Raw genomic sequence first — 19691 nt, forward strand, 5'->3', positions numbered from 1 at the left:
TGATCTGAAACAAATGCTGATGAAAGTTAAAGAGGAAGGTACAAAAGCAGGACTACAGCTGAACGTCAAGAAGACTAAAGTAATGATAACAAGATTTAAACTTGACGATAAGGACATTGAACTAATGAAGGATTATCAATATCTTGGCACATTCATTAACCAAAATGGAGACAATAGTCAAGAAATCAGAAGAAGGCTAGGACTGGCGAGGGCAGCTATGAGAGAAATTGAGAAGATCCTAAAATGCAAAGATACATCACTGAACACCATAGTCAGCATCATTCAGACCATAATATTCCCAATCTCTGGTTATGGATGTGAAAGTTGGACAGTGAAAAAAGCAGATAAGAGAAGAATCAACTCATTTGAAATGTGGTGTTGGAGGAGAGCATTGCTCATACTATGAACTGCGAAAAAGACAAATAGTTGGGTGTTAGAACAAATTAAACCAGAGCTATCACTAGAAGCTAAAATGATGAAACTGAGGTTATCATACTTTGGACATATAATCAGAAGATATGAATCACTAGAAAAGACAATAATGCTGGGAAAAACAGAAGGTAGTAGAAAAAGAGGAAACCCAAACAAAAGATTGATTGACTGCATAAACTTTAAGGAAGCCATAGACATGAACTTACAAGATCTGAACATGGTGGTTTAGAACAGATGCTCTTGGAGGTCACTGATGCATAGGGTCGCCATAAGTTGTAATCAACTTGCAGGCACATAACATGTACACACACACAGCACATAATTAATTTGTAGAATTTGCTGCCACAAGATGTGATGGCTTCTAGGGAGTTTAAAAGCAGATTAGGCAAACTGATGTATAAATCTGTCAGTGGCTAACAGTCGTCATGGCAATATGCACCGTGCAGGTTCAGAGGCAGTGTGCCACTGAGGACCTCCTCCTGGGGTATGACAATAGGAGAGGGCTGTAGCCTTCATATATAGCTTGTGGACTTCCCAAAGGTATCCTGTTCTTTAATGTGGAAAATAGGATGTTGGAGTAGATCAGGGAGCCCTGACTTTTGTGGGCCCATGGGGCACATTTGGAAATCTAAAGATGTCACGGCCAACACAAAATAGCTATTTCACAGAAGAAAAACTAAAGATACTGAGATCATTCCAAACACCAGACAAAACACCTACATTGACCAAAAAGCACAAACAAACAGCAGGGAATAATCCCTCCAAACAACCCCCAATTGGTGCAGGGGTCCTTGGCGGACACCAGGAGGGTTTTCTGAGGGTGGCATAGTGCTCACAAGTGCCATCCTGGGGTTCTCCAGGTCTAGAAGGGACCATTGGTATAATCCAGCAGGGATCTTCTTTATATTATTACGATACATCCTTTACTCTTAGCCTATTTTCCTTTTGGCACTGAACCACAAAAGGCTGCAAAAAAAAAAAAGTTTTCCTAAGTAGTTCTTGAAGAAAGCATTCTCCTTAAGAATTGTCTATGTTGTCAAGATAGAATTGAGAAACTATTGCAATGTGGCCTTTTCTTCTGTGTGATTGCCTGTATAATTTTTTCAAAACATTTCATGGCTCTGTACTTCCATGATCATTCATAATAGCTTTTTGTTAATACTGTTAATATTTCAGTGCTGAGCAGACTTGTAAACTGGAACTAAAAGTGGCAGATCCAAGAGAGAGATTAACTTAACTAAAGGATGTTTTTCCTGAAATCTCAACTAATAGCTTTGTGCATTGTTAAAATAATTTTTGCTTCTGTGGAGCAGCAAAGCAGGTCAGGCAATGTCTTTTATAGAGGTTCAGAGATTTCTTTAGTTGTGGGAAGATAAGTAGAGTTGTCATTTTCATAAGGTTATTTTGCGGTGGCTAGAGGGGCAATGGACAAGTTGAACTGGTTGCTGGTTTGCAATTTCTAGTCTTGAAGAAGTCTTCCATCAAGAACTTTCTATTACCTGACCTATGTCTATTTTATACCCAAGGACTGGTGCACCTGTACCAACTCTGCAAAGTCCTTTTTTCTCCTCCAAGTGTTTATTTTCTCTGCTTCAGTTTAAATTCAGATAATTCTTAAGGGAAACGTATTGGACTGATAGGACAATCCTATACATTTCTATTCAGAAGTAAGTCTCATTAAATTCTATGGGGCTTGCTTCCAGGTAAGTTTGTATAGGATTGCTGCCTGAATCTTGGGATTTGCTGTGCTTGGGTGGCAATAGGAAAATAGAAACTTGCAAGTTGGCATTTGAAATAGCAGTTTATCACAGTACTAGCAATTACTGTTTGCTTGTTATTTTTCTCTTACAGAATCCTTGGAAATAATATCTACAGCAGCAAGTCACTCTAACAGTGCTATCCGAAAAATGGTGAGTGACTTCTGTGGGATTTCCTCTTTGCATAATCTAAATTGGATGGTAAATGTATGTATTGCAGAAAGCACCATCAGATGTAATGCACAAGGGAATGACAGCTAAGATGACAACTGCCATATGCAGCTTTTAAGTACTTACCTTAAAATAGTTTTAAAAACATTTCTGATTAAATGGAGTCACCTTTTTAATCATTTGGTTTTTAAAATATATCGTTCTAAGAAATTAGTGCCTAATACTGCAGCTCTATTATCAAGTAATTCAGGTGTTTTACTGGATCAAGCTTGTTAAATTTACATCAAGTTGCTCCAGACAATATACGTAGTCCTCCTCTTCTCTTTTTATCCTCGCAATAATCCTGTGAGATAGGTTAGACTGGGAGAGGATGACTGGCTCAAGGTACCCAGGGATCTTTATAGCTGAGTGGGTGAGTTTAAACCTGGATTTGTCTAGTCTTAGTTTGACAGTCTAATCACTACACCATACCTGCTCTTAAGTTGTTTTCATTCCCACTGACTGAATACAGTATCTTTTGAGGATATTTATTGAATCTAAGCAAGCAAATTACAAATATTTTATTTGGAAAGTCATTTTATTCCAAGTTCGTAACTTGTTTGTCACAGTGTCATCAGCCATTTTCATAGAGAACAGTTCTTGTTAGAATCAGTCCATGCTTTTGTTCTTAATGCTTTAACCATTTTCATAAATCATTTTCAAGTGGTGTGCACTAATTGCTGTTGCATTTTATTTTGATGAACAAGGAAAACTTAAAGAAGTTGTTGGAGGTTTATGAAATGTTAGGAGAAGAAGAAGATATCGTCAATCCTTCAAACGAACTCATAAAAGATGGACAAATACTTAAACTTGCTGCTCGTAACACATCTGCCCAAGAAAGATATCTTTTCTTAGTGAGTATTTGTCTCTGATTCCTCACTTATTATTGTCATGCATAACATGTCAAATCTCTGATATATTTAAGGATCTTCTATTTCATCGGTTTGCTGTAATGCTGGCTCCCTGGAAAAAATTAACTTGCAAATTGGCACTCCTTCCTTCTTTTTCTGGTATATTGTTTAGTGTTGCATCTAATTAATGCTAATGAGGTTCCTGCTTCACCACTGCTTGTAAACTAACCAGTTCTCATTGAAACTATAGGTAATAACAACAATGGTTTCTGTTGATGCAGATATAGTATAACCCATGGTTAACACTAAAAAGGGAAGGTGGAAGCTCATATTGAGGAAGGAGGCTAGCTCCTTATTTGCATACTGTGGATTGCAAGGAATATTTCCACTAAATGACTGGAAGGATTTGTGCTCTTCAACATCCTGTGCCACAGCTACATGTGGCCCTTCTATTGCCTTTTATCATCTGAATGCGATAAGAATCAAAAGGCCTTAGCGTTTTGCTAAGGAGGCAAAAAAACAGTTTTTTAGCTTACTGGTAAAAGCTTAAGCACTTTCTTCTAGTAACAGCTTTCCACCAGTGAATGTCAGGTTTTGCTTTCCCCTGTAAATAGTGAAGTATATATTTACATTTTTATTCTGACCTTTGTTCTGATGGAAATATTTATTCATTCCACTTCAAACAGATATGAGGAATATGCATGCTTAAAACTAGAATGAATAAAAGTTCACTTATACCCAATTTAAGCTTTTGATGACATAGATGTAGCTTAAATCATCAAAGTGATCCTGGAGAATCCCTGTATATACGTATTGCAGCCTAATGCCAAAATAAGACACAGACAAAATCCCTTGGGTTAAATCATGGACCACTTTATTAAACAGAATCCAATTAGAATAATGAACCTGCAGTCCGGGAGCATCCTGATGAACCAGGCAAAGCCTGCTTTCAGCTATAGGGCAGCCAAACCCTGTCTGAGCCAGGGCCTGCCCCTGTGCTAGACCTCAGCTCAGGCCACACACTGAAGATGCATAGAGGGTCCAACCCACGTCACCGCCCCTTGGTGCCCTGAAACTCCAAGCAGATGAGGCACGTTGCCCCAGGGCCGTATAGCCCTGAGCTGCAAGCCTCTGGACCGCCTATCCCCCCAAAGGTGCCTAAAGGTGTCTGAAGGTGTCACCTGGCTGCCCTTCCCCTTTTAAATTTTTCCCGCACTTCTTTGCCACCAAGGGGAGACAAGCCTCTGCTTAGTCTCCCTTTACTCCACACCTGCTAAGAATCTCGTGTAGGCCCCTGTGCAGGTCCGTCAGCAGGATATCATTGCCCACAGCAGTCACATGCACATTGTCTGGCCGAAACAGCTCCAATCTATCGTGTCTTATCTCAGAGCCTTCTGGATTTGTCTATTAACCTTTTTTGTGGGCCCTGTTTTTTTGTGGGCCCCCCAAGGGGGGTCACCAGTGCAATTCCATTTCCTGCGTGGCAGGGTGTCCGACCACACCAAGTGCACCCCAGCCAGTGATGTGCAATGGCCCGGAGGTCACTACACACCTGCTCGATTAGGGCCTTGCCTTTCAACAAACCCAAGTCATTACCCCCCAGGTGGATGACGAGAAACTGGGGCACAGCCCTCTCCACAGCCACCTGGAACAATGCGGGGAGGAGCCTGTCCCAACGCATCCCACAGTGGCCAAGACACTGCACTGAGGCCCATTGACTAAGTTCCAGCTGTGTACCAAAGCGAGACTTTGCCACTCTGCCGCCTGCCCAGTAAACCATGCTGTGGCCGCGGAGGAGGATATGTACCTGCTCCGTTCCTTTCCAGGGGCCTGTGGAAATAAACAACAATCAACATCAGGAGGAAGGGTAACAAATTAGCAGCTGGCCTTCTGCGTCCCAGCAGGCAATCTAATGTAAGTTTTGTATGCGTCAGAGCGCCATCTTCCCACAGCCTGTAGCCATTCTTTTGAAAAGCCCAGGTGGGCGGCTGTGGAGGCCATGCCTATCTGGAAGGAATGTGTCCTGAAATTACATGGGTCCACACCTAAGTTGTGCAGCGCAGCCTTCGCCACTGCCCAAAACTGATACTTGGTGAGGGGCTGGGCATCCTTGTGTATGAATAGGTACCCCAACTGCAGCCCCTGAACCGCCCCAAAGCACCATCGGGCTGTTACCAGGCAGAGCTCTTCCTGCTGAGAGGGGCTAATATAATCAGGCATCCCTTCCGATGTTGGTCTCTATTGGACTGTCTGAGTTGCAGGAGAGTCCGCTCCACCTTCCAGCTGAGGTTGGAAACCAGAATGGCCCAAAAAGAGTAGTCTGTCTTAGGAGCTGCCACTACCTCCCCAATTTGAGAGCCCCCCCAAAAAATAGGGTGAGGGCAGCTGCATGATATAGCAACATCTTGAAAGGGGAAGAACGTACGTCCTTCCACTGTTCCTGCAGGCCAAATAATAGTTCCGGGGAAAGGGGGAGGCGGCATCCAGGGGGCATGGGTACTCACAGGACCAACCCTCTAGCGCAGCCTTTCCCAACCAGTGTGCCTCCAGATGTTGTTGGACCACAATTCCCATCAGCCTCAGCCAGCAATGCCAATGGTCAGGAAAGATGGGAGTTGTGGTCCAACAACATCTGGAGGCACACAGGTTGGGAAAGGCTGCTCTAGCATAAGGCGGACCTTAAAGTCACCAGAGTAGTCCTGAATGCCCTGTGCCTTGGCTAGGAAAGAGAGACCTGAGAGCTTACCTCTGATGGTCCTGACCGAAAGGCCCCTCTGTTTGCCCTCCATGCACAACTCCATAAGATACTCCATGAAGATGGGCCATTCCTGGGCATAGCCCCTGGCCTCCCTGAAATTTGATAGCTCCCTACCTGCTCCCTGGTAGCTGACCGTAGTGCTGGGTGCAACAGACAGGCTTATGGCCCTTTCTGATTCGCTCCTCTATTCTCCCATAGCACTGGGGGGACCACGTCCGGCTGAGCCCTTGCCAACGGCGCCAGCTGGCGAAACCTCTCCATCTGGTTCTGTGATAGAGCATCGGCAATACTGTTGTCAATACCTGGAATGTGGCGTGCCGGGAACAGAATATTATGGCAAAGACATTGGAGCACGAATGCTCGCACAAGAAGCATGACACTGGGGTTTCTCGAAGACAGGGTGTTGATGACATATACCGTAGGTAGGTTGTCGCACCAAAAGTGGACTGAGGAATTGCACAACTGGTCTGGTCAGAGGTGCACCACCACGACAATGGGAAAGAACTCCAGGAAAGTAAGGTCTCGGGTTAAACCAGCCTGCGCCTAGTCCTGTGGCCAGCTGCTATGGCACCATGAGTCATTGAAAATAACCCCAAAACCGAAAGAACCAGAGGCATCAGAGTGCACCTGTAGCTCGGTCTCTAATAGGTGATCCCTTCTCCAAAGGGAGACCCCATTAACTTCCCGCAAAAAGGTTGACTACACTGCTAGGTCGGCTCTAAGAGCAGCTGTAACCCATGTGAAAACTGACTGTGAAGCCTTCCAACAAAAACTGTGTATCCTGGACTAAGGGGTAAAGACTGAGCAAATGTTGGAGCTCTGCAAGCTTAACTCGGCTGGGGCCCTTTTCCCTGAGCAGTGCTTGCAGCTCCCTGCTTTCTTGGGCCAGTCGTGTCCCTGTTCCCACCCCTAAAGGGCTGGCCCCTGGGGCAACTGGGGCAGGCGTGGGCCCCCCAAATATTGCACACTCATGTCTGAATCTGCATAGGCTCTGGCCGTAGAAACGGCAGGAGCTGAACGCCCCACAGGCCCACAGGGAGGAGCTGCTGCTACCTGCCTAGCTAATAGGTGGCCGCTGTCTGTCCTGTCACTGGCCACAGGCTTGGAGTGTGAAATAAACTGCAGCCACAGGTCAGCATTCTTTTTGTCCCAGGGGAGGGAGGTATCAAAAGCCGCCCTCATATGGAACGCCTCATCATAGGTGAGCCAAGCAGCCCCTTGGAACTCAAAATAACCTCAATATATGGTATCAAGGTATTTAATAAGGACTGAGCTCCTCTGTGGCTGCTTCTGCATCACCACCCCCATGTACGTTAGGAATGCTGGCAGCCAGTTAGCCCAGGTGTGCTCTATGCGTCGCTGCTTGGGTTTATCTGGTTCCATATCATCACCCTTGTCCTTATCCTTTTTAACTGGTTCCCTGTATAAAAGTGAGGTCCACAAACTCCCCTTTCCATATTTTATCCTTGGTGGTGGGCAGCAGGTGAAAGCCTATTGGGGCTGACGTCTCCCCAAAAGGTATAGCCCCATCTCTAACAGAGCCAAGAGGGTCAGCAGCACTGGTGGCAGATAAGGAGGACGGAGTACTCCCTTCCGTCAACATTCCTGCAGATGACTGCCACACTTGTTCACAGGCCTCCACTAGGGGAGGCTGTTGCTGTGGCAGGCTGTCCCCACCCCCAGCGGAACATCCTGATTGCCCATACACTTCTGTCCCAGACGGAGGAGAAAAGGGCCAGTAGGGAAACCCCCATGGGGGCCAGCTCCACTGCAGCTGACCCTGCTGGTGCATGGCTAAAGGAGAGTCACCCAGTGCACCATCAGCTGTAGGCCCCTGTGAGGACTGCGGAGTGGAAGCTGCCCCTGTTTCCGTGCTGGGTGCCCTTGTATCAGTCATGCTGATACGACATGGCCACGAGAGCATTTAGACGAGCTAGGATCGAATCAATAGCAGCCTGGTTAGACCCGCTCACGCTACATCATGTTTGCCCCCGGGATTGCCTGGCCAATGGCTCCCTTGCCCTCTTTGGCACAGGCTGAACCTGAGGTGTGCCTGGCAGCTGTGAGCGCTTAGCCCAGTGGTTCTCAAACTTTTTTGGTTCGCGGCGCACTGTAAAACATATAAAAATTTTCTGGCACACTTTGTGTACAAAATTAAAAATATATTAATATATTTTAAACTATGAATAAAAATAAACTATAGAAAACTATTACTTACCCTATACAAATGGGTTTCTTCTCATTTTTAAAATATACTTTCATAATATTTGAGGCACACCTAGCCACCTCTTAGGGCGCACCAGCGTGCCTGGATGCACCGTTTGAGAATCACTGGCTTAGTAGATGGCTCCCTTGCCCTCTTTGGCGCAGGCTGAACCCGGGGAGCATCCAGCTGGCGTGAACCACCCTCTAAGTCTTCTAACCTGGCCAGGATGGCCGCCCAGGGCGGCCCATCCCCCTTCCCCCCATCCAAAGGAACCGGAGGGGGTGGCCACCACTTGATTTGGGGGCCTTGCCTTTTCCCTTCTGCCCCCCTTGTCCCTTTTTTGGTGGCACTGCTGTCTTCCCCCTGAGCAGTATGCCCAATGGGCCCTGCCAGTAACCTCCCTTTGTTTTCTGCCCCCCGTGGCCGAAGCAAGCCAAAGGGCCTTCCCTCTCCAGAAGAGAGTGGTGGAGATAGAATCATAGAATCATAGAGTTGGAAGGGGCCTTGTAGGCCATCGAGTCCAACCCCCTGCTCACAGCAGGAAATCCACAGCTAGAGCATCTCCCGCAGATAGCTGTCCAGCCTCTGCTTGAAGACATCCAGCGAAGGGGATCCCACCACCTCCCTAGGCAGTCGGTTCCATTGCCAAACTGCCCTTACTGTCAAGAAGTTCCTTCTAATGTCCAATCTGAATCTACACTCCTGCAACTTAAAACCATTAGACCTAGTCCTACCCTCTGGGGCAGCAGAGAACGAATCTGTACCCTCCTCTATGTGACAGCCCTTCAGGTACTTAAAGAGTGCAATCATGTCACCCCTCAGCCTTCTCTTCACCTGACTGAACATGCCAAGTTCCTTCAACCTTTCCTCATAAGACTTGTTCTCCATACCGTCTATCATCCTCATTGCCCTCTTCTGAACCCGCTCTAACTTGTCTATATCTTTCTTAAAATGAGGCACCCAGAACTGAACGCAGTATTCCAGATGAGGCCTGACTAATGCCAAATATAGTGGGACTATTACTTCCCTCGACCTGGAAACTATAGCTCTGTTTATGCAGCCCAAAACCGCGTTTGCCTTCTTTGCCGCAGCATCACACTGCTGGGTCATGTTCAACTTGTGATCCACTATAATTCCAAGGTCCTTCTCACACGCACTACTGCTAAGCTTGGTATTTCCCATCCTGTACCCTTGCATTTTGTTTTTGTGGCCTAAATGCAGAATCTTGCATTTGTCTTTATTGAATGTCATTTTATTAATTTCAGCCCAATTTTCTAGTCTATCCAGGTCCCTTTGGATTTTATTCCTGTCTTCCATTGTGTTTCCATTGTGTTAGCTATCCCTCCCAGTTTCGTATCATCCGCAAACTTCATAAGGCTTCCCTCCACCCCGTCATCTAAGTCATTGATAAAAATGTTGAAGAGTATCGGCCCCAGGACAGAACCCTGTGGCACTCCACTCGAAACCTCCTTCCAGTCCGAAGCAGAGCCACCGACGATCACTCTTTGAGTACGGTTTTCCAACCAGTTGTGAATCCACCTGACAGTATTTCCATCTAGTCTGCATTTGACCAGTTTGCTAATCAAAAGGTCGTGGGGGACTTTGTCAAACGCTTTGCTGAAATCTAGATAGATGACATCTACAGCATTTCCACCATCTACTAAGCTAGTGACCTGATCAAAAAAAGAGATGAGATTAGTTTGACAGGATTTTTTCTTGACAAACCCATGCTGGCTCCTACTAATCACAGCATTGTCATCTAGATAGTTGCCAATGGACTCTTTTATTATCCGTTCTAATATCTTTCCTGGTATTGAAGTCAGACTGACCGGCCTGTAATTCCCCGGATCTTCTTTTTTACCCTTTTTAAAGAGCGGGACGACATTTGCCCGTCTCCAATCCTCCGGCACCTCTCCCATTCTCCAGGATTTCTCAAAGATGATGGCAAGAGGTTCCGAGAGTACATCAGCAAGTTCCTTCAATACTCTGGGATGCAGTTCATCAGGCCCTGGAGATTTGAACTCATTTAGGTTAACTAGGTATTTCCTGACTATCTCCTTATCAATCTCGAACTGCAATCCCGACCCCTTACTGAGATTGCTACCGATGCAGGGTTGTACACTGTTCCCTTTTTGGGAGAAAACGGAGGCAAAATAGGCGTTGAACAGTTCTGCCTTTTCCTTGTTATCTGTCAACATTTGCACTAAAATGCACTAAAAGCAACAGAAAAGTTGACTAGCTATAGGGATATGTGTAAGGAATCAGGTACCAACCCTGCCTAGCAGGCTGCTTGCACCCCTAGCTGGGTGTGTGTGCAAGGTGTTAGCCTTGAGGCAAGACAAGCCCTCCTGTGCCACACACACCTCCCCCCTTATGTGCCCAGACAAATAAGAAACAGAGCCCAAAGGCTGCCCAGCCTGCATCTTCTGTGTTCCTCTTCCTCCTTCAGTGCTGCATCCTTCGATCTGGCACCGCTGCCGTGAGGAAGGAGCCACTACACCTCAAGGAAGGAGCAACAGTTCCTTCCCACCAAGAAAGCTGCCGATTGGGCTCCGCCGCCACGAGGAAGGAGCCGCTACACCGCTGAGGAAGGAGCAACAGTTCCTTCCTGCCAAGAAATTCAAAGGAGGGCAGGGAGCAGGCGGTGCGGGCTTAAATCCCCTCGGCCTCCCCACCCCGCCCCCTTGCGGCATGCCGCATCAGCACGACGGCACCATGTGCGCATGCTCCCCCAAGATGGTGGCTCAGGCTTCAGCCGCGGCCGCAAAGCACACCCCATGGCCTGGTAAGTCCCAGGGCGCGGAGCGGGAATCTGCTCTCAGCCTAATCCATAATGATTCCTTCCTTGCAAGCCATTTTATAGTATACGCAAAATATAAAAAGCAGAGCCTCAAGACAGTATAACCGAATCCTAGGGCTGTTAAATTTCCTTAGTGGGTTACTGTACGTATCTATGAAATGTCATTTCAATGAGTTGCTGGTGTGTTTGATTGTTAATAACTGAATATGTTAATGGTTTTAATTCTGGCAAGCATCATTTTGAAGCCTGTTTTATATGTTAATCCATGCAAATGAAGAAACTCTGAAATGTTAGGAATGAGTGCTGATAGACATTGCAAATATAAACACAACTTTTAAAAGAAGTCCCATAGTAATTGTTCAAAATTAATCCCTTGTGGGAAGTATGAGTCAGCATAGATTATTGCCCTCCATAAAGAGAAAGTTCAGTCTTTCTGAATTTAATAAGTTAATAAGCTTGTAGTGGCATTCACAGCAACATGCAGTGCTATTTTGGTAAAAAAAAAATGAGGTGCTGGTGCTCATACCTTGATAAAAGTACCTTGGGTGCCAGCACAAAATGACTGGCATAGGAAGTAAAAAAGAGGGGCTGGTACTCTGTACTGGTGAGTACTGTCACACACATAAAAAGCCCTGGCAACATGGATTATAAGAACCATGTAGAATAGCTGGCTGCAAATATTCCAGAAATGGGCAGATTTCATTATCAGTGGCTTCAAGAATGTTTTGAACTTTAGACTATGGGTTCCCAAACAGTGATCAGGCTTCATTCAGGTGGTCTGCAGCATGCCTGTGAAAATGCAATATAAAATCATATAGGATCTAACACTGCATACAGTTAGGATCTAACACTGCTACAACAGGCAGAAAAAATCACTAAGTGGTCTGCCAAGACCCTCAGCAATTTTCAAGTGGTCTGGAGGGGGGAGTTTGGGGACCACTGCTTTAGACAGATTTGACTTCTAAAAAAATGGCAATTCAGGAGGTCTGCATGGAGAAATGCTGTATACACAAATTTAATGCTACACTGGAAACGTATTTTGCAGATTTGGCATGCCCATTTTTCTTCTGCTACCTGCCTGCCTGCTGCCTTAAATACTCCCACTCTGTTCTCTTGCTCTAGTGGGGCACTTGCTACCATGTTTTTGAGCATGAATGCGTTATTTGTAAACATAGCTGACTGGGCAAATGGCTGTGCGTGGTGAATCAACTATTTTGTTGAATCATATTCCACATAATAAGCACAACAACATTCAATCCGGTTTCTGAGAAAAATACTAAATTTTCCAATGTACAAAATAGGATGAATGATAAATGGCAAATTATATCAAACATTCAAACTGAAAAGCTGCTTGCATTTAAAACTTGTTGGGAGGTGGAGAGGGAGTTGCTTGTGGAAGGGAGGCTTCTAATTGGAGGTCAGGAAGTGTTGTGCCCCTCCCACACCACTTCTCTGCTCTCAGTCACTCCCTCCCAAAGCTGCTTCATTGGTGGGAGCAATGGTGCTGGAGCTCTAATGCACACAACACGTAGCTAGCCCTAAGAATGAAGGTAATTACACATTCACAACAAATGGGCAACTCTGAAGGAAGGCATGAAGAGTGTGCAAAATAGATGAGGAACAAATGGGTATTTATTACACAAGGAAGCCTGCCCTACAGAAAGGGTGAGCTATCTTGTATTTCAAAGATGACCAAGTTAACAACTTGGTTGATCACTATTCCATCAATTCAAACAATCAATTCTTGGTTGTTTTGGGGTACATTTTAAAGCTGTATCACACTCTCAACATCAGTCGGGTATGGGCAGAATTGTTTGGCTCACGAAAGCAAAAGGTGGAGCAAGATGGAGGTTGCTGCTGCTGTCACTCTTGCTGACTATTTCTACTGGGTGAACATTGTGGGATGTTTGACATTATTACTGATGACTGACCCAACTCCTACAACATATATTTCAGAACATTCCTATTTTGTTATCTTTGCTATTTAAGCATCTACCATTTCCATGTCTTGTATGCAAGTGATCTTTCTCTTTGTGGCAACTAACAGTTGGTGTGGATTGTCCTTTTTGCAGTTCAACAACATATTGCTGTACTGTGTCCCCAAATTCAGCTTAGTGGGATCTAAATTCTCAGTTCGGACAAGAGTTGGTATTGATGGTATGAAGATTGTGGAAACGCACAATGACGAATACCCACACACATTCCAAGTCTCTGGGAAAGAGCGGACTTTGGAATTGCAGGCCAGGTAAGCAATATGTGAGTTTGAAATTTTAGTCTAGCATACTTAAAGAAACTTGAAAGTTATAGGACCCTGGTGTAACAGTATTTAGTTTTTGCTGTGTTACGACCTGTGGTCACAATAAACTTGCTTACTTGCTAGTTTTTGCATTTGGAATGCACTGATTCTCTTCCAACTCCTTGCTGAAATCCTACACCTGATTGCAGGGATAGAGATAGAAACTATATTGAAATTATAAGGAACCAAAAAACCATTTATTCAAGCTCTGTGCCTCAGGCAACCATCCTTCTGACCTTGGTGGACCACAGGCTGAGAGGAAGTTATACTTGTATTAAGCTGCCTCCAGAGAAATAGCTTTGTGATTATGCTTGCATGCATATTAAAGCACAGGCTATATACATAAGGGAAGGCAAAACTCTCTCCCCCAGGTGACTGCCCATTCCAAGGGGGCATGATGTGTGTGTGTGGTGTGGTAGTTAGGATTGTCTCTGATGTTTCCAGCACTCAGATCAAAGGCACAAGGACATCTAGAATATCCTGACTTTGGGCAATAGCAAAGCAACTGGAACATTTCACTAGTGAAGTAAAATAATGTTACGGGTAGACTGAGGGTGATATCCAGCTAAGTTAAATTCAGAGATAGGGTTGGAGGAGAAATTTGATTCAGTTTGCATTCAAAGCCGAAATACCAAATTTGTACTTTCTGAAACCATATGAGAGAACTGGAACACAAGTCAGCCTTTAAAATTCGCAGTTATCCAAATTTTTTGATGCTGTTCTCCAACCAAACGTTTACAAAAATGCATAGATTAGGACAGGAGTGAGGAACCTCCGGCCCAATTATGGCTCCTCAAGGGGACCAGTTTGGCTCCCAAGGCCATTTTCCCCAAACCATACCCACCAGCTGATATCACTAGTGAGGGCAGGTGATGTTTATTTTATTTCTTTATAATTTAATTTGTATCCTGCCCTTCCTCCCAGCAGGAGCCCAGGGTGGCAAACAAAGTGCTAAAAACACTTTAAAACATCATAAAAACAGATCTTAAAATACATTAAAACAAAACAGTGTTAAAAACATTTAAAAAAAACAACTTTAAAAAAGGGTTAAAAACATTATTAAAAACATATTAAGCAATTCAAACACAGACGCAGACTGGGATAGGTCTCAACCTAAAAGGCTTGTTGAAAGAGGAAAGTCTTCAAAAGGCACCGAAAAGATAGCAGAGGTGGCACCTGCCTAATATTCAAAGGGAGGGAATTCCACAGGGTAGGTGCTGCCACACTAAAGGTCCATTTCCTATATTGTGCAGAACTAAACCTGATAAGATGGTATCTGCAGGAGGCCCTCACCTGCAGAGCGCAGTGATCGACTGGGTATATAAGGGGTAAGATGGTCTTTTAGGTATCCTGGTCCCAAGCTGTATAGGGCTTTGTATGCCAAAACTAGAACCTTGAACTTGGCCCGGTAGCAAATGGGCAGCCAGTGCAATTCTTTCAGCAGTGGGGTGACATGGTGGCGATACCCTGCTCCAGTGAGCAGTCTCGCAGCTGCATTTTGCACCAGCTCAAGGGCAGCCCCACATAGAGCGCATTACAGTAATCCAGCCTGGAGGTTACCAGTGCGTGGACAACAGTGGCCAGGCTATCTCGATCTAGAAATGGCCGCAGCTGTCTCAACAGCCGCAGCTGGTAAAAGACTCCTAGCCACTGAGGTCACCTGGGCCTCTAGCGACAAAGATGGATCCAGGAGCACCCCCACGCTACGGACCTGCTCTTTCAGAGGGAGTACGACCCCGTCCAAAGCAGGCAACTGACCAATTATCTGAACTCGGGAACCACCAACCCACAGCGCCTCCGTCTTGCTAGGATTCAGACTCAGTTTATTGGCCCTAATCCAGCCCACCACCAGGCAGCATTCCAGGGCTTGCATGGCCTCTCCCGATTCAGATGTTATGGAGAAATAGAGCTGGGTATCATCAGCATACTGCTGACACCTCGCCCCAAAGCTCCTGATAACTGCTCCCAAGGGCTTCATATAGATATTAAACAGCTTGGGGAACAAGATGGTACTCTGTGGCACCTCACAGCACAGCTGCCAGGGGGCCGAAAGACAGTCACCCAATGCTATTCTCTGGAGCGACTGTGGAGATATGATCGGAACCACTGTAAAACAGTTCCTCCAATACCAAGTCTCACCAAGTCGGCCCAGACAGATACCATGGTCAATGGTATCAACAGCCGCTAAGAGATCAAGTAAAAATAACAGGGTCACTCTCCCCCTGTCCTTCTCCTGATAAAGGTCATCCATCAGGGTGACCAAGGCCAATTCAGTTCCATAACCAGGCCTGAACCCAGACCAGGATGGGTCAAGATAATCTGTTTCATCCAAGAGTGCTTGCAGTTGCTGCGCCACAACCCTCTCAAATCACCTTCCCTAAGAAGGGGGTATTTGCAACTGGTCGGTAGTTGTCACAAACCAATGGGTCCAGAGTGGGCTTTTTCAGGAGTGGTCTGATCACCGCCTCTTTCAAGACTGCTGGAACCACTCCCTCCCGCAATGATGCTGACCACACCCTGGATCCACTTGGTCAGACCCCCACGGCAAGCTTTAATAAGCCAAGAAGGGCAAGGGTTGAGAGGACACGTTTATGGTTAGTAAGGTTTATTTCATTATATAGAAGGTTGCTTCGTGTTACTCTCATGCAGCAAATACTCCATTTATTTTGAGTATTTGGGACTTAGTATTTGATTAGATCAACCTGATTTACCATTCACCTTCTCACATCTACCTGAAAAAGAACCTTGTAAAAAGGACCAGTAAAAGGTATCGCCCTTATCATGTTCCATCTTTCCTTGAAACTGATGTGGATGGCAATTATTTTTCCAACTTGCTGCATTTTACAATATTTAAACAGTATAACAAGAGGAATAACAGCAAAGGCTTATTTGCTATTCATCTGCTACTGGCTCTTACTGGGAGGAAGGGCGGGATATAAATCAATCAATCAAACAAACAAACAAACAGGTATTTGAGGCTGTTCAGCATTACCCTTTCTCTTTGAAGAGATAAAATGGAAGCAGGTCTCAAACTCCTCTGCCTTTATTTAGCTTCCACTGCTGCAATGTCAGACAGAAGATACCCATGATGATATGAGTGCAGGATCTCTCCTCATGCTGGAAATTGAAACCACTAGAACAGTACTTTCTGGGCTCCTGCTGGGAGGAAGGGCAGGATATAAATCTAATAAATAAATAAATAAATTCCAAACTCTGCAAGGACACATTGGTATGCCACAAAAGTGTCTCTTGAGATGATTAAAGTAAGCAGGAAGGAATCGCGTGAGCCCAGTCTTCCAAAGGACCTGGAGGAGTATAGAGGGAAACTACTGAGCTTCTTTCATTATATAGAAGGTTGCTTCCTGTTACTCTTGATTTTCTTACTAAAATCAATGAAACAGGCCATATCCCCCATAGTTGGAAAACGAGCATTGTAGTGCCAATATTTAAAAAAGGTGATCCCACTAAACCATCAAACTTTAGACCCATAAGCCTTTTGGACGTTGCGGCAAAACTGTATGAGCGTTTTCTTCTAAATAAACTCCTTGATTGGGACAAGGAGCAAGCTATTATATCAGACGTCCAAGCAGGGTTCAGGGAAGGGGCTTCAACAATACACCAACTGTTTATTCTACAGCACCTTATTAAGCATGTAAAGATGAACTCACAACGCTCTTTATATCTAGCGTTTATTGATTTCTCGGCCGCCTTTGATTCTGTTAACCGTCGTATACTCTGGAGTAAACTTGAAAAGGCTGGCATTAATAAAAGATTGCTTTGGCTTCTCCAATCCTTACATCAAGACACGGTCTTAAGAATTCGCTTAGGTCATACTGGTCGCCTATCGCAAAAAATTCCAATGAAGAGAGGAGTAAAGCAGGGCTGCATATTGGCCCCTTTCTTGTTCAACTTCTTTATTAATGATATTGTCCCGGCAATATCCTCCCCGACTTTTTTTCCACCCTCAATCAAAGATAGAAAAATTCCGGTCCTTCTATATGCGGATGACTTACTCCTACTCTCCCAAAATAGGATAGGCTTTAAACGAATGCTCTCACATTTCCAGACATACTGTGCCGCTCAATGTCTTCAAGTTAATTATACAAAAACTAAAATAATGATATGCGGAAAGCATAACAAAGTCAAATCCATCTGGCGCTTAAATGGACATATAATAGAACAGGTCCAAACTTTTAAGTATTTGGGAATCTACATTAACAACAAATTGTCATGGGCTCAACAGTTGGCACACATCAAACTTTTAGCTCTTAAGGCCCTTGGTCTTTTGAAGAAATTTTTTTATTCCAAGGGTGGCCAACTGCTGAGACCCATGTCCAAACTTTACATATCAAAAATTCTTCCAAAAATCTTGTATGGGTGTGAGATCTGGGGCCCTTCCCTCCGGACAGCCGTAGAACCAATTCAAAACACCTTCTTTAAACAAATCTTAGGCTTACCCAAAGGCACCCCGGCGGCTTTTATGAGAATAGAACTTAATTCCCCCTCCCTAATGGTCAGAGTTGACCTAGCATTTTTTCGCTTATGGAAAAAATTCTCGGAGGCCAACTCACCCTCACTGGCCAAACTTTGCTGGGAGGTACAACTAGAAAAAGGGGGTTGGGCTAAAAATTTCTATGATCTGGGTATCCAGTATCTTTTGACCCCTCCTCTGCTCGCCAGTCTCAATCCAAAGGCTCTGTCTAACCAAATTTACGATAGTGACGCACAACATGACATCACAAGGATCGCCACTTCCCATTTTTCCAAATGGTTTATCTACATCAAACCAAATCATATATGGCCGCCCTGTTTAGATGTCCTAACATGCGCGCCCCTCAGAAGAGCCTATACTGAATTACGTTTCCAGGTGATGCCCTCAAATTATTTGTATGGCAGATACTTAGATATCCCACATGCTGAAAGGTTATGCATAGCAGCATGCAGAGTGCCAGAAGATTTAATCCATTACATCCTCGATTGTCCTCTATAGTCTTCCCCACGAACAAAATTTTTAGCACCGCTGATTCCAATGAATAATAACGACAATAAGTCCCAGATTTTGATTTTTTTATTATCTGCTATTCAGCCACATATGATAATTTCTATTGCTAACTTTGCTCTAGCGGCAAAGAAACTGAGAGCTTCTTATTCTGGGAATAGTTGTTAAAATCAATTTATTTGAAATTTTAATTTAAATTCAATTTAGGATGATTATTTTATATTGTATGAATGTATATAGTATTCTTGTTGTAACAGCCTATGGCTATAAACAACTTATTAATAAACTAAACAGTAATATATGAAACTTTTAAGGTTAATTTTAATATTGCACAAAAACTCAGGTGCCTGTTGGAGCTCTACATTCCTAGAACTACTTTCAAACTAGGGTTCAAATGCATGTGTTTAGGTCTTATTTTTTATTTACTAAATTTATATGGATGCCTCAGTATGGAAGTTCTCTGGGTGGCTCATAAAGTTATTTTTAAACAGACTTCACATAGGACCTCTCTTGCTTTTCTCTTTCTGTTTCTCTTTTTTGCTATAATAGATGGTTATAGTTATAAATGGCTGCACCTTTTGGAGGGCAGAAGGAAAGAAACTATGAGTGATGGTAGAAATTAAACTCTAAATACAGTGGAATGATTTGTGAAGATTGGAAGGAGTTTGTGTGTGTTCATCCATGCATGAGACACTGATGCAGTTACAATTATTTGACATTTCCTTATCTATACGTGTTGGGAGGAGGGCAAGATGATTGATAAGTCAGAGTCAGAGCTTGGAAGATTACTTTTAAAAAGTAATAAGTTACAGTTATAATTACATGGCCCAAAAAAGTAGTAATTACTGTTACAATTACAACTGCTCTGAAAGTAACTGATTTACTTTTACTACAATTACATTTCAGTTACTTTTTTAAAAAAATGCCTACAAGGTTCTGGCCTTGGCTGCTGCACATCTAAGCAGCCTGAAACAACATTAAAAATAAACACACACATACAGAGGTAGTAGAATAATTCTTTTTATCCATAAGATAGCAATGGTGGCCTCTCCGCTGGTAAGGGAGGTGGGGAGGGAGGCAGAAGCCACTACTCAGATATTTGCACATCAAACCAAGTGCAATTCCCCCTCAGCCAGCAAGCACAATCTCTTTCACTTAACCACCTCCTGGACCCTGCCCTGCCACCAACCAAGGGACACTCACCCAAGCATTTTCTCCTGAGATGCAAAAAAGTTAAAATACTGCAAATACAGCACTGTAGCCAGAGAAGGTGGTGGAGGCCACTTGTGTGCCAAGTGTAATCACAGTATTCACACACACGCACACGTTGTCATCTTTCACCTCCGCAGTTCTTTATCTCCATTCTACTGCTGACTTCCCCT

At 44.3% G+C, this 19691-nt stretch overlaps 1 protein-coding gene across 3 annotated transcripts in view; it reads left to right on the top strand.

Moving 5' to 3' along the window:
* Positions 1-19691, top strand: part of FGD4 (FYVE, RhoGEF and PH domain containing 4) — a 170870-nt gene that overhangs the window by 143769 nt on the left and 7410 nt on the right. For all 3 annotated transcript variants that reach the window (XM_061638726.1, XM_061638727.1, XM_061638728.1), the window contains 3 exons: positions 2284-2342; positions 3107-3253; positions 13087-13259. In XM_061638726.1, coding sequence (XP_061494710.1) covers positions 2284-2342; positions 3107-3253; positions 13087-13259 — 379 coding nt within the window. The remainder of the gene's footprint in view (positions 1-2283; positions 2343-3106; positions 3254-13086; positions 13260-19691) is intronic.

The sequence above is a fragment of the Rhineura floridana genome, chromosome 8 (assembly GCF_030035675.1).
Source record: "Rhineura floridana isolate rRhiFlo1 chromosome 8, rRhiFlo1.hap2, whole genome shotgun sequence".
Classification (NCBI taxonomy): domain Eukaryota; kingdom Metazoa; phylum Chordata; class Lepidosauria; order Squamata; family Rhineuridae; genus Rhineura; species Rhineura floridana.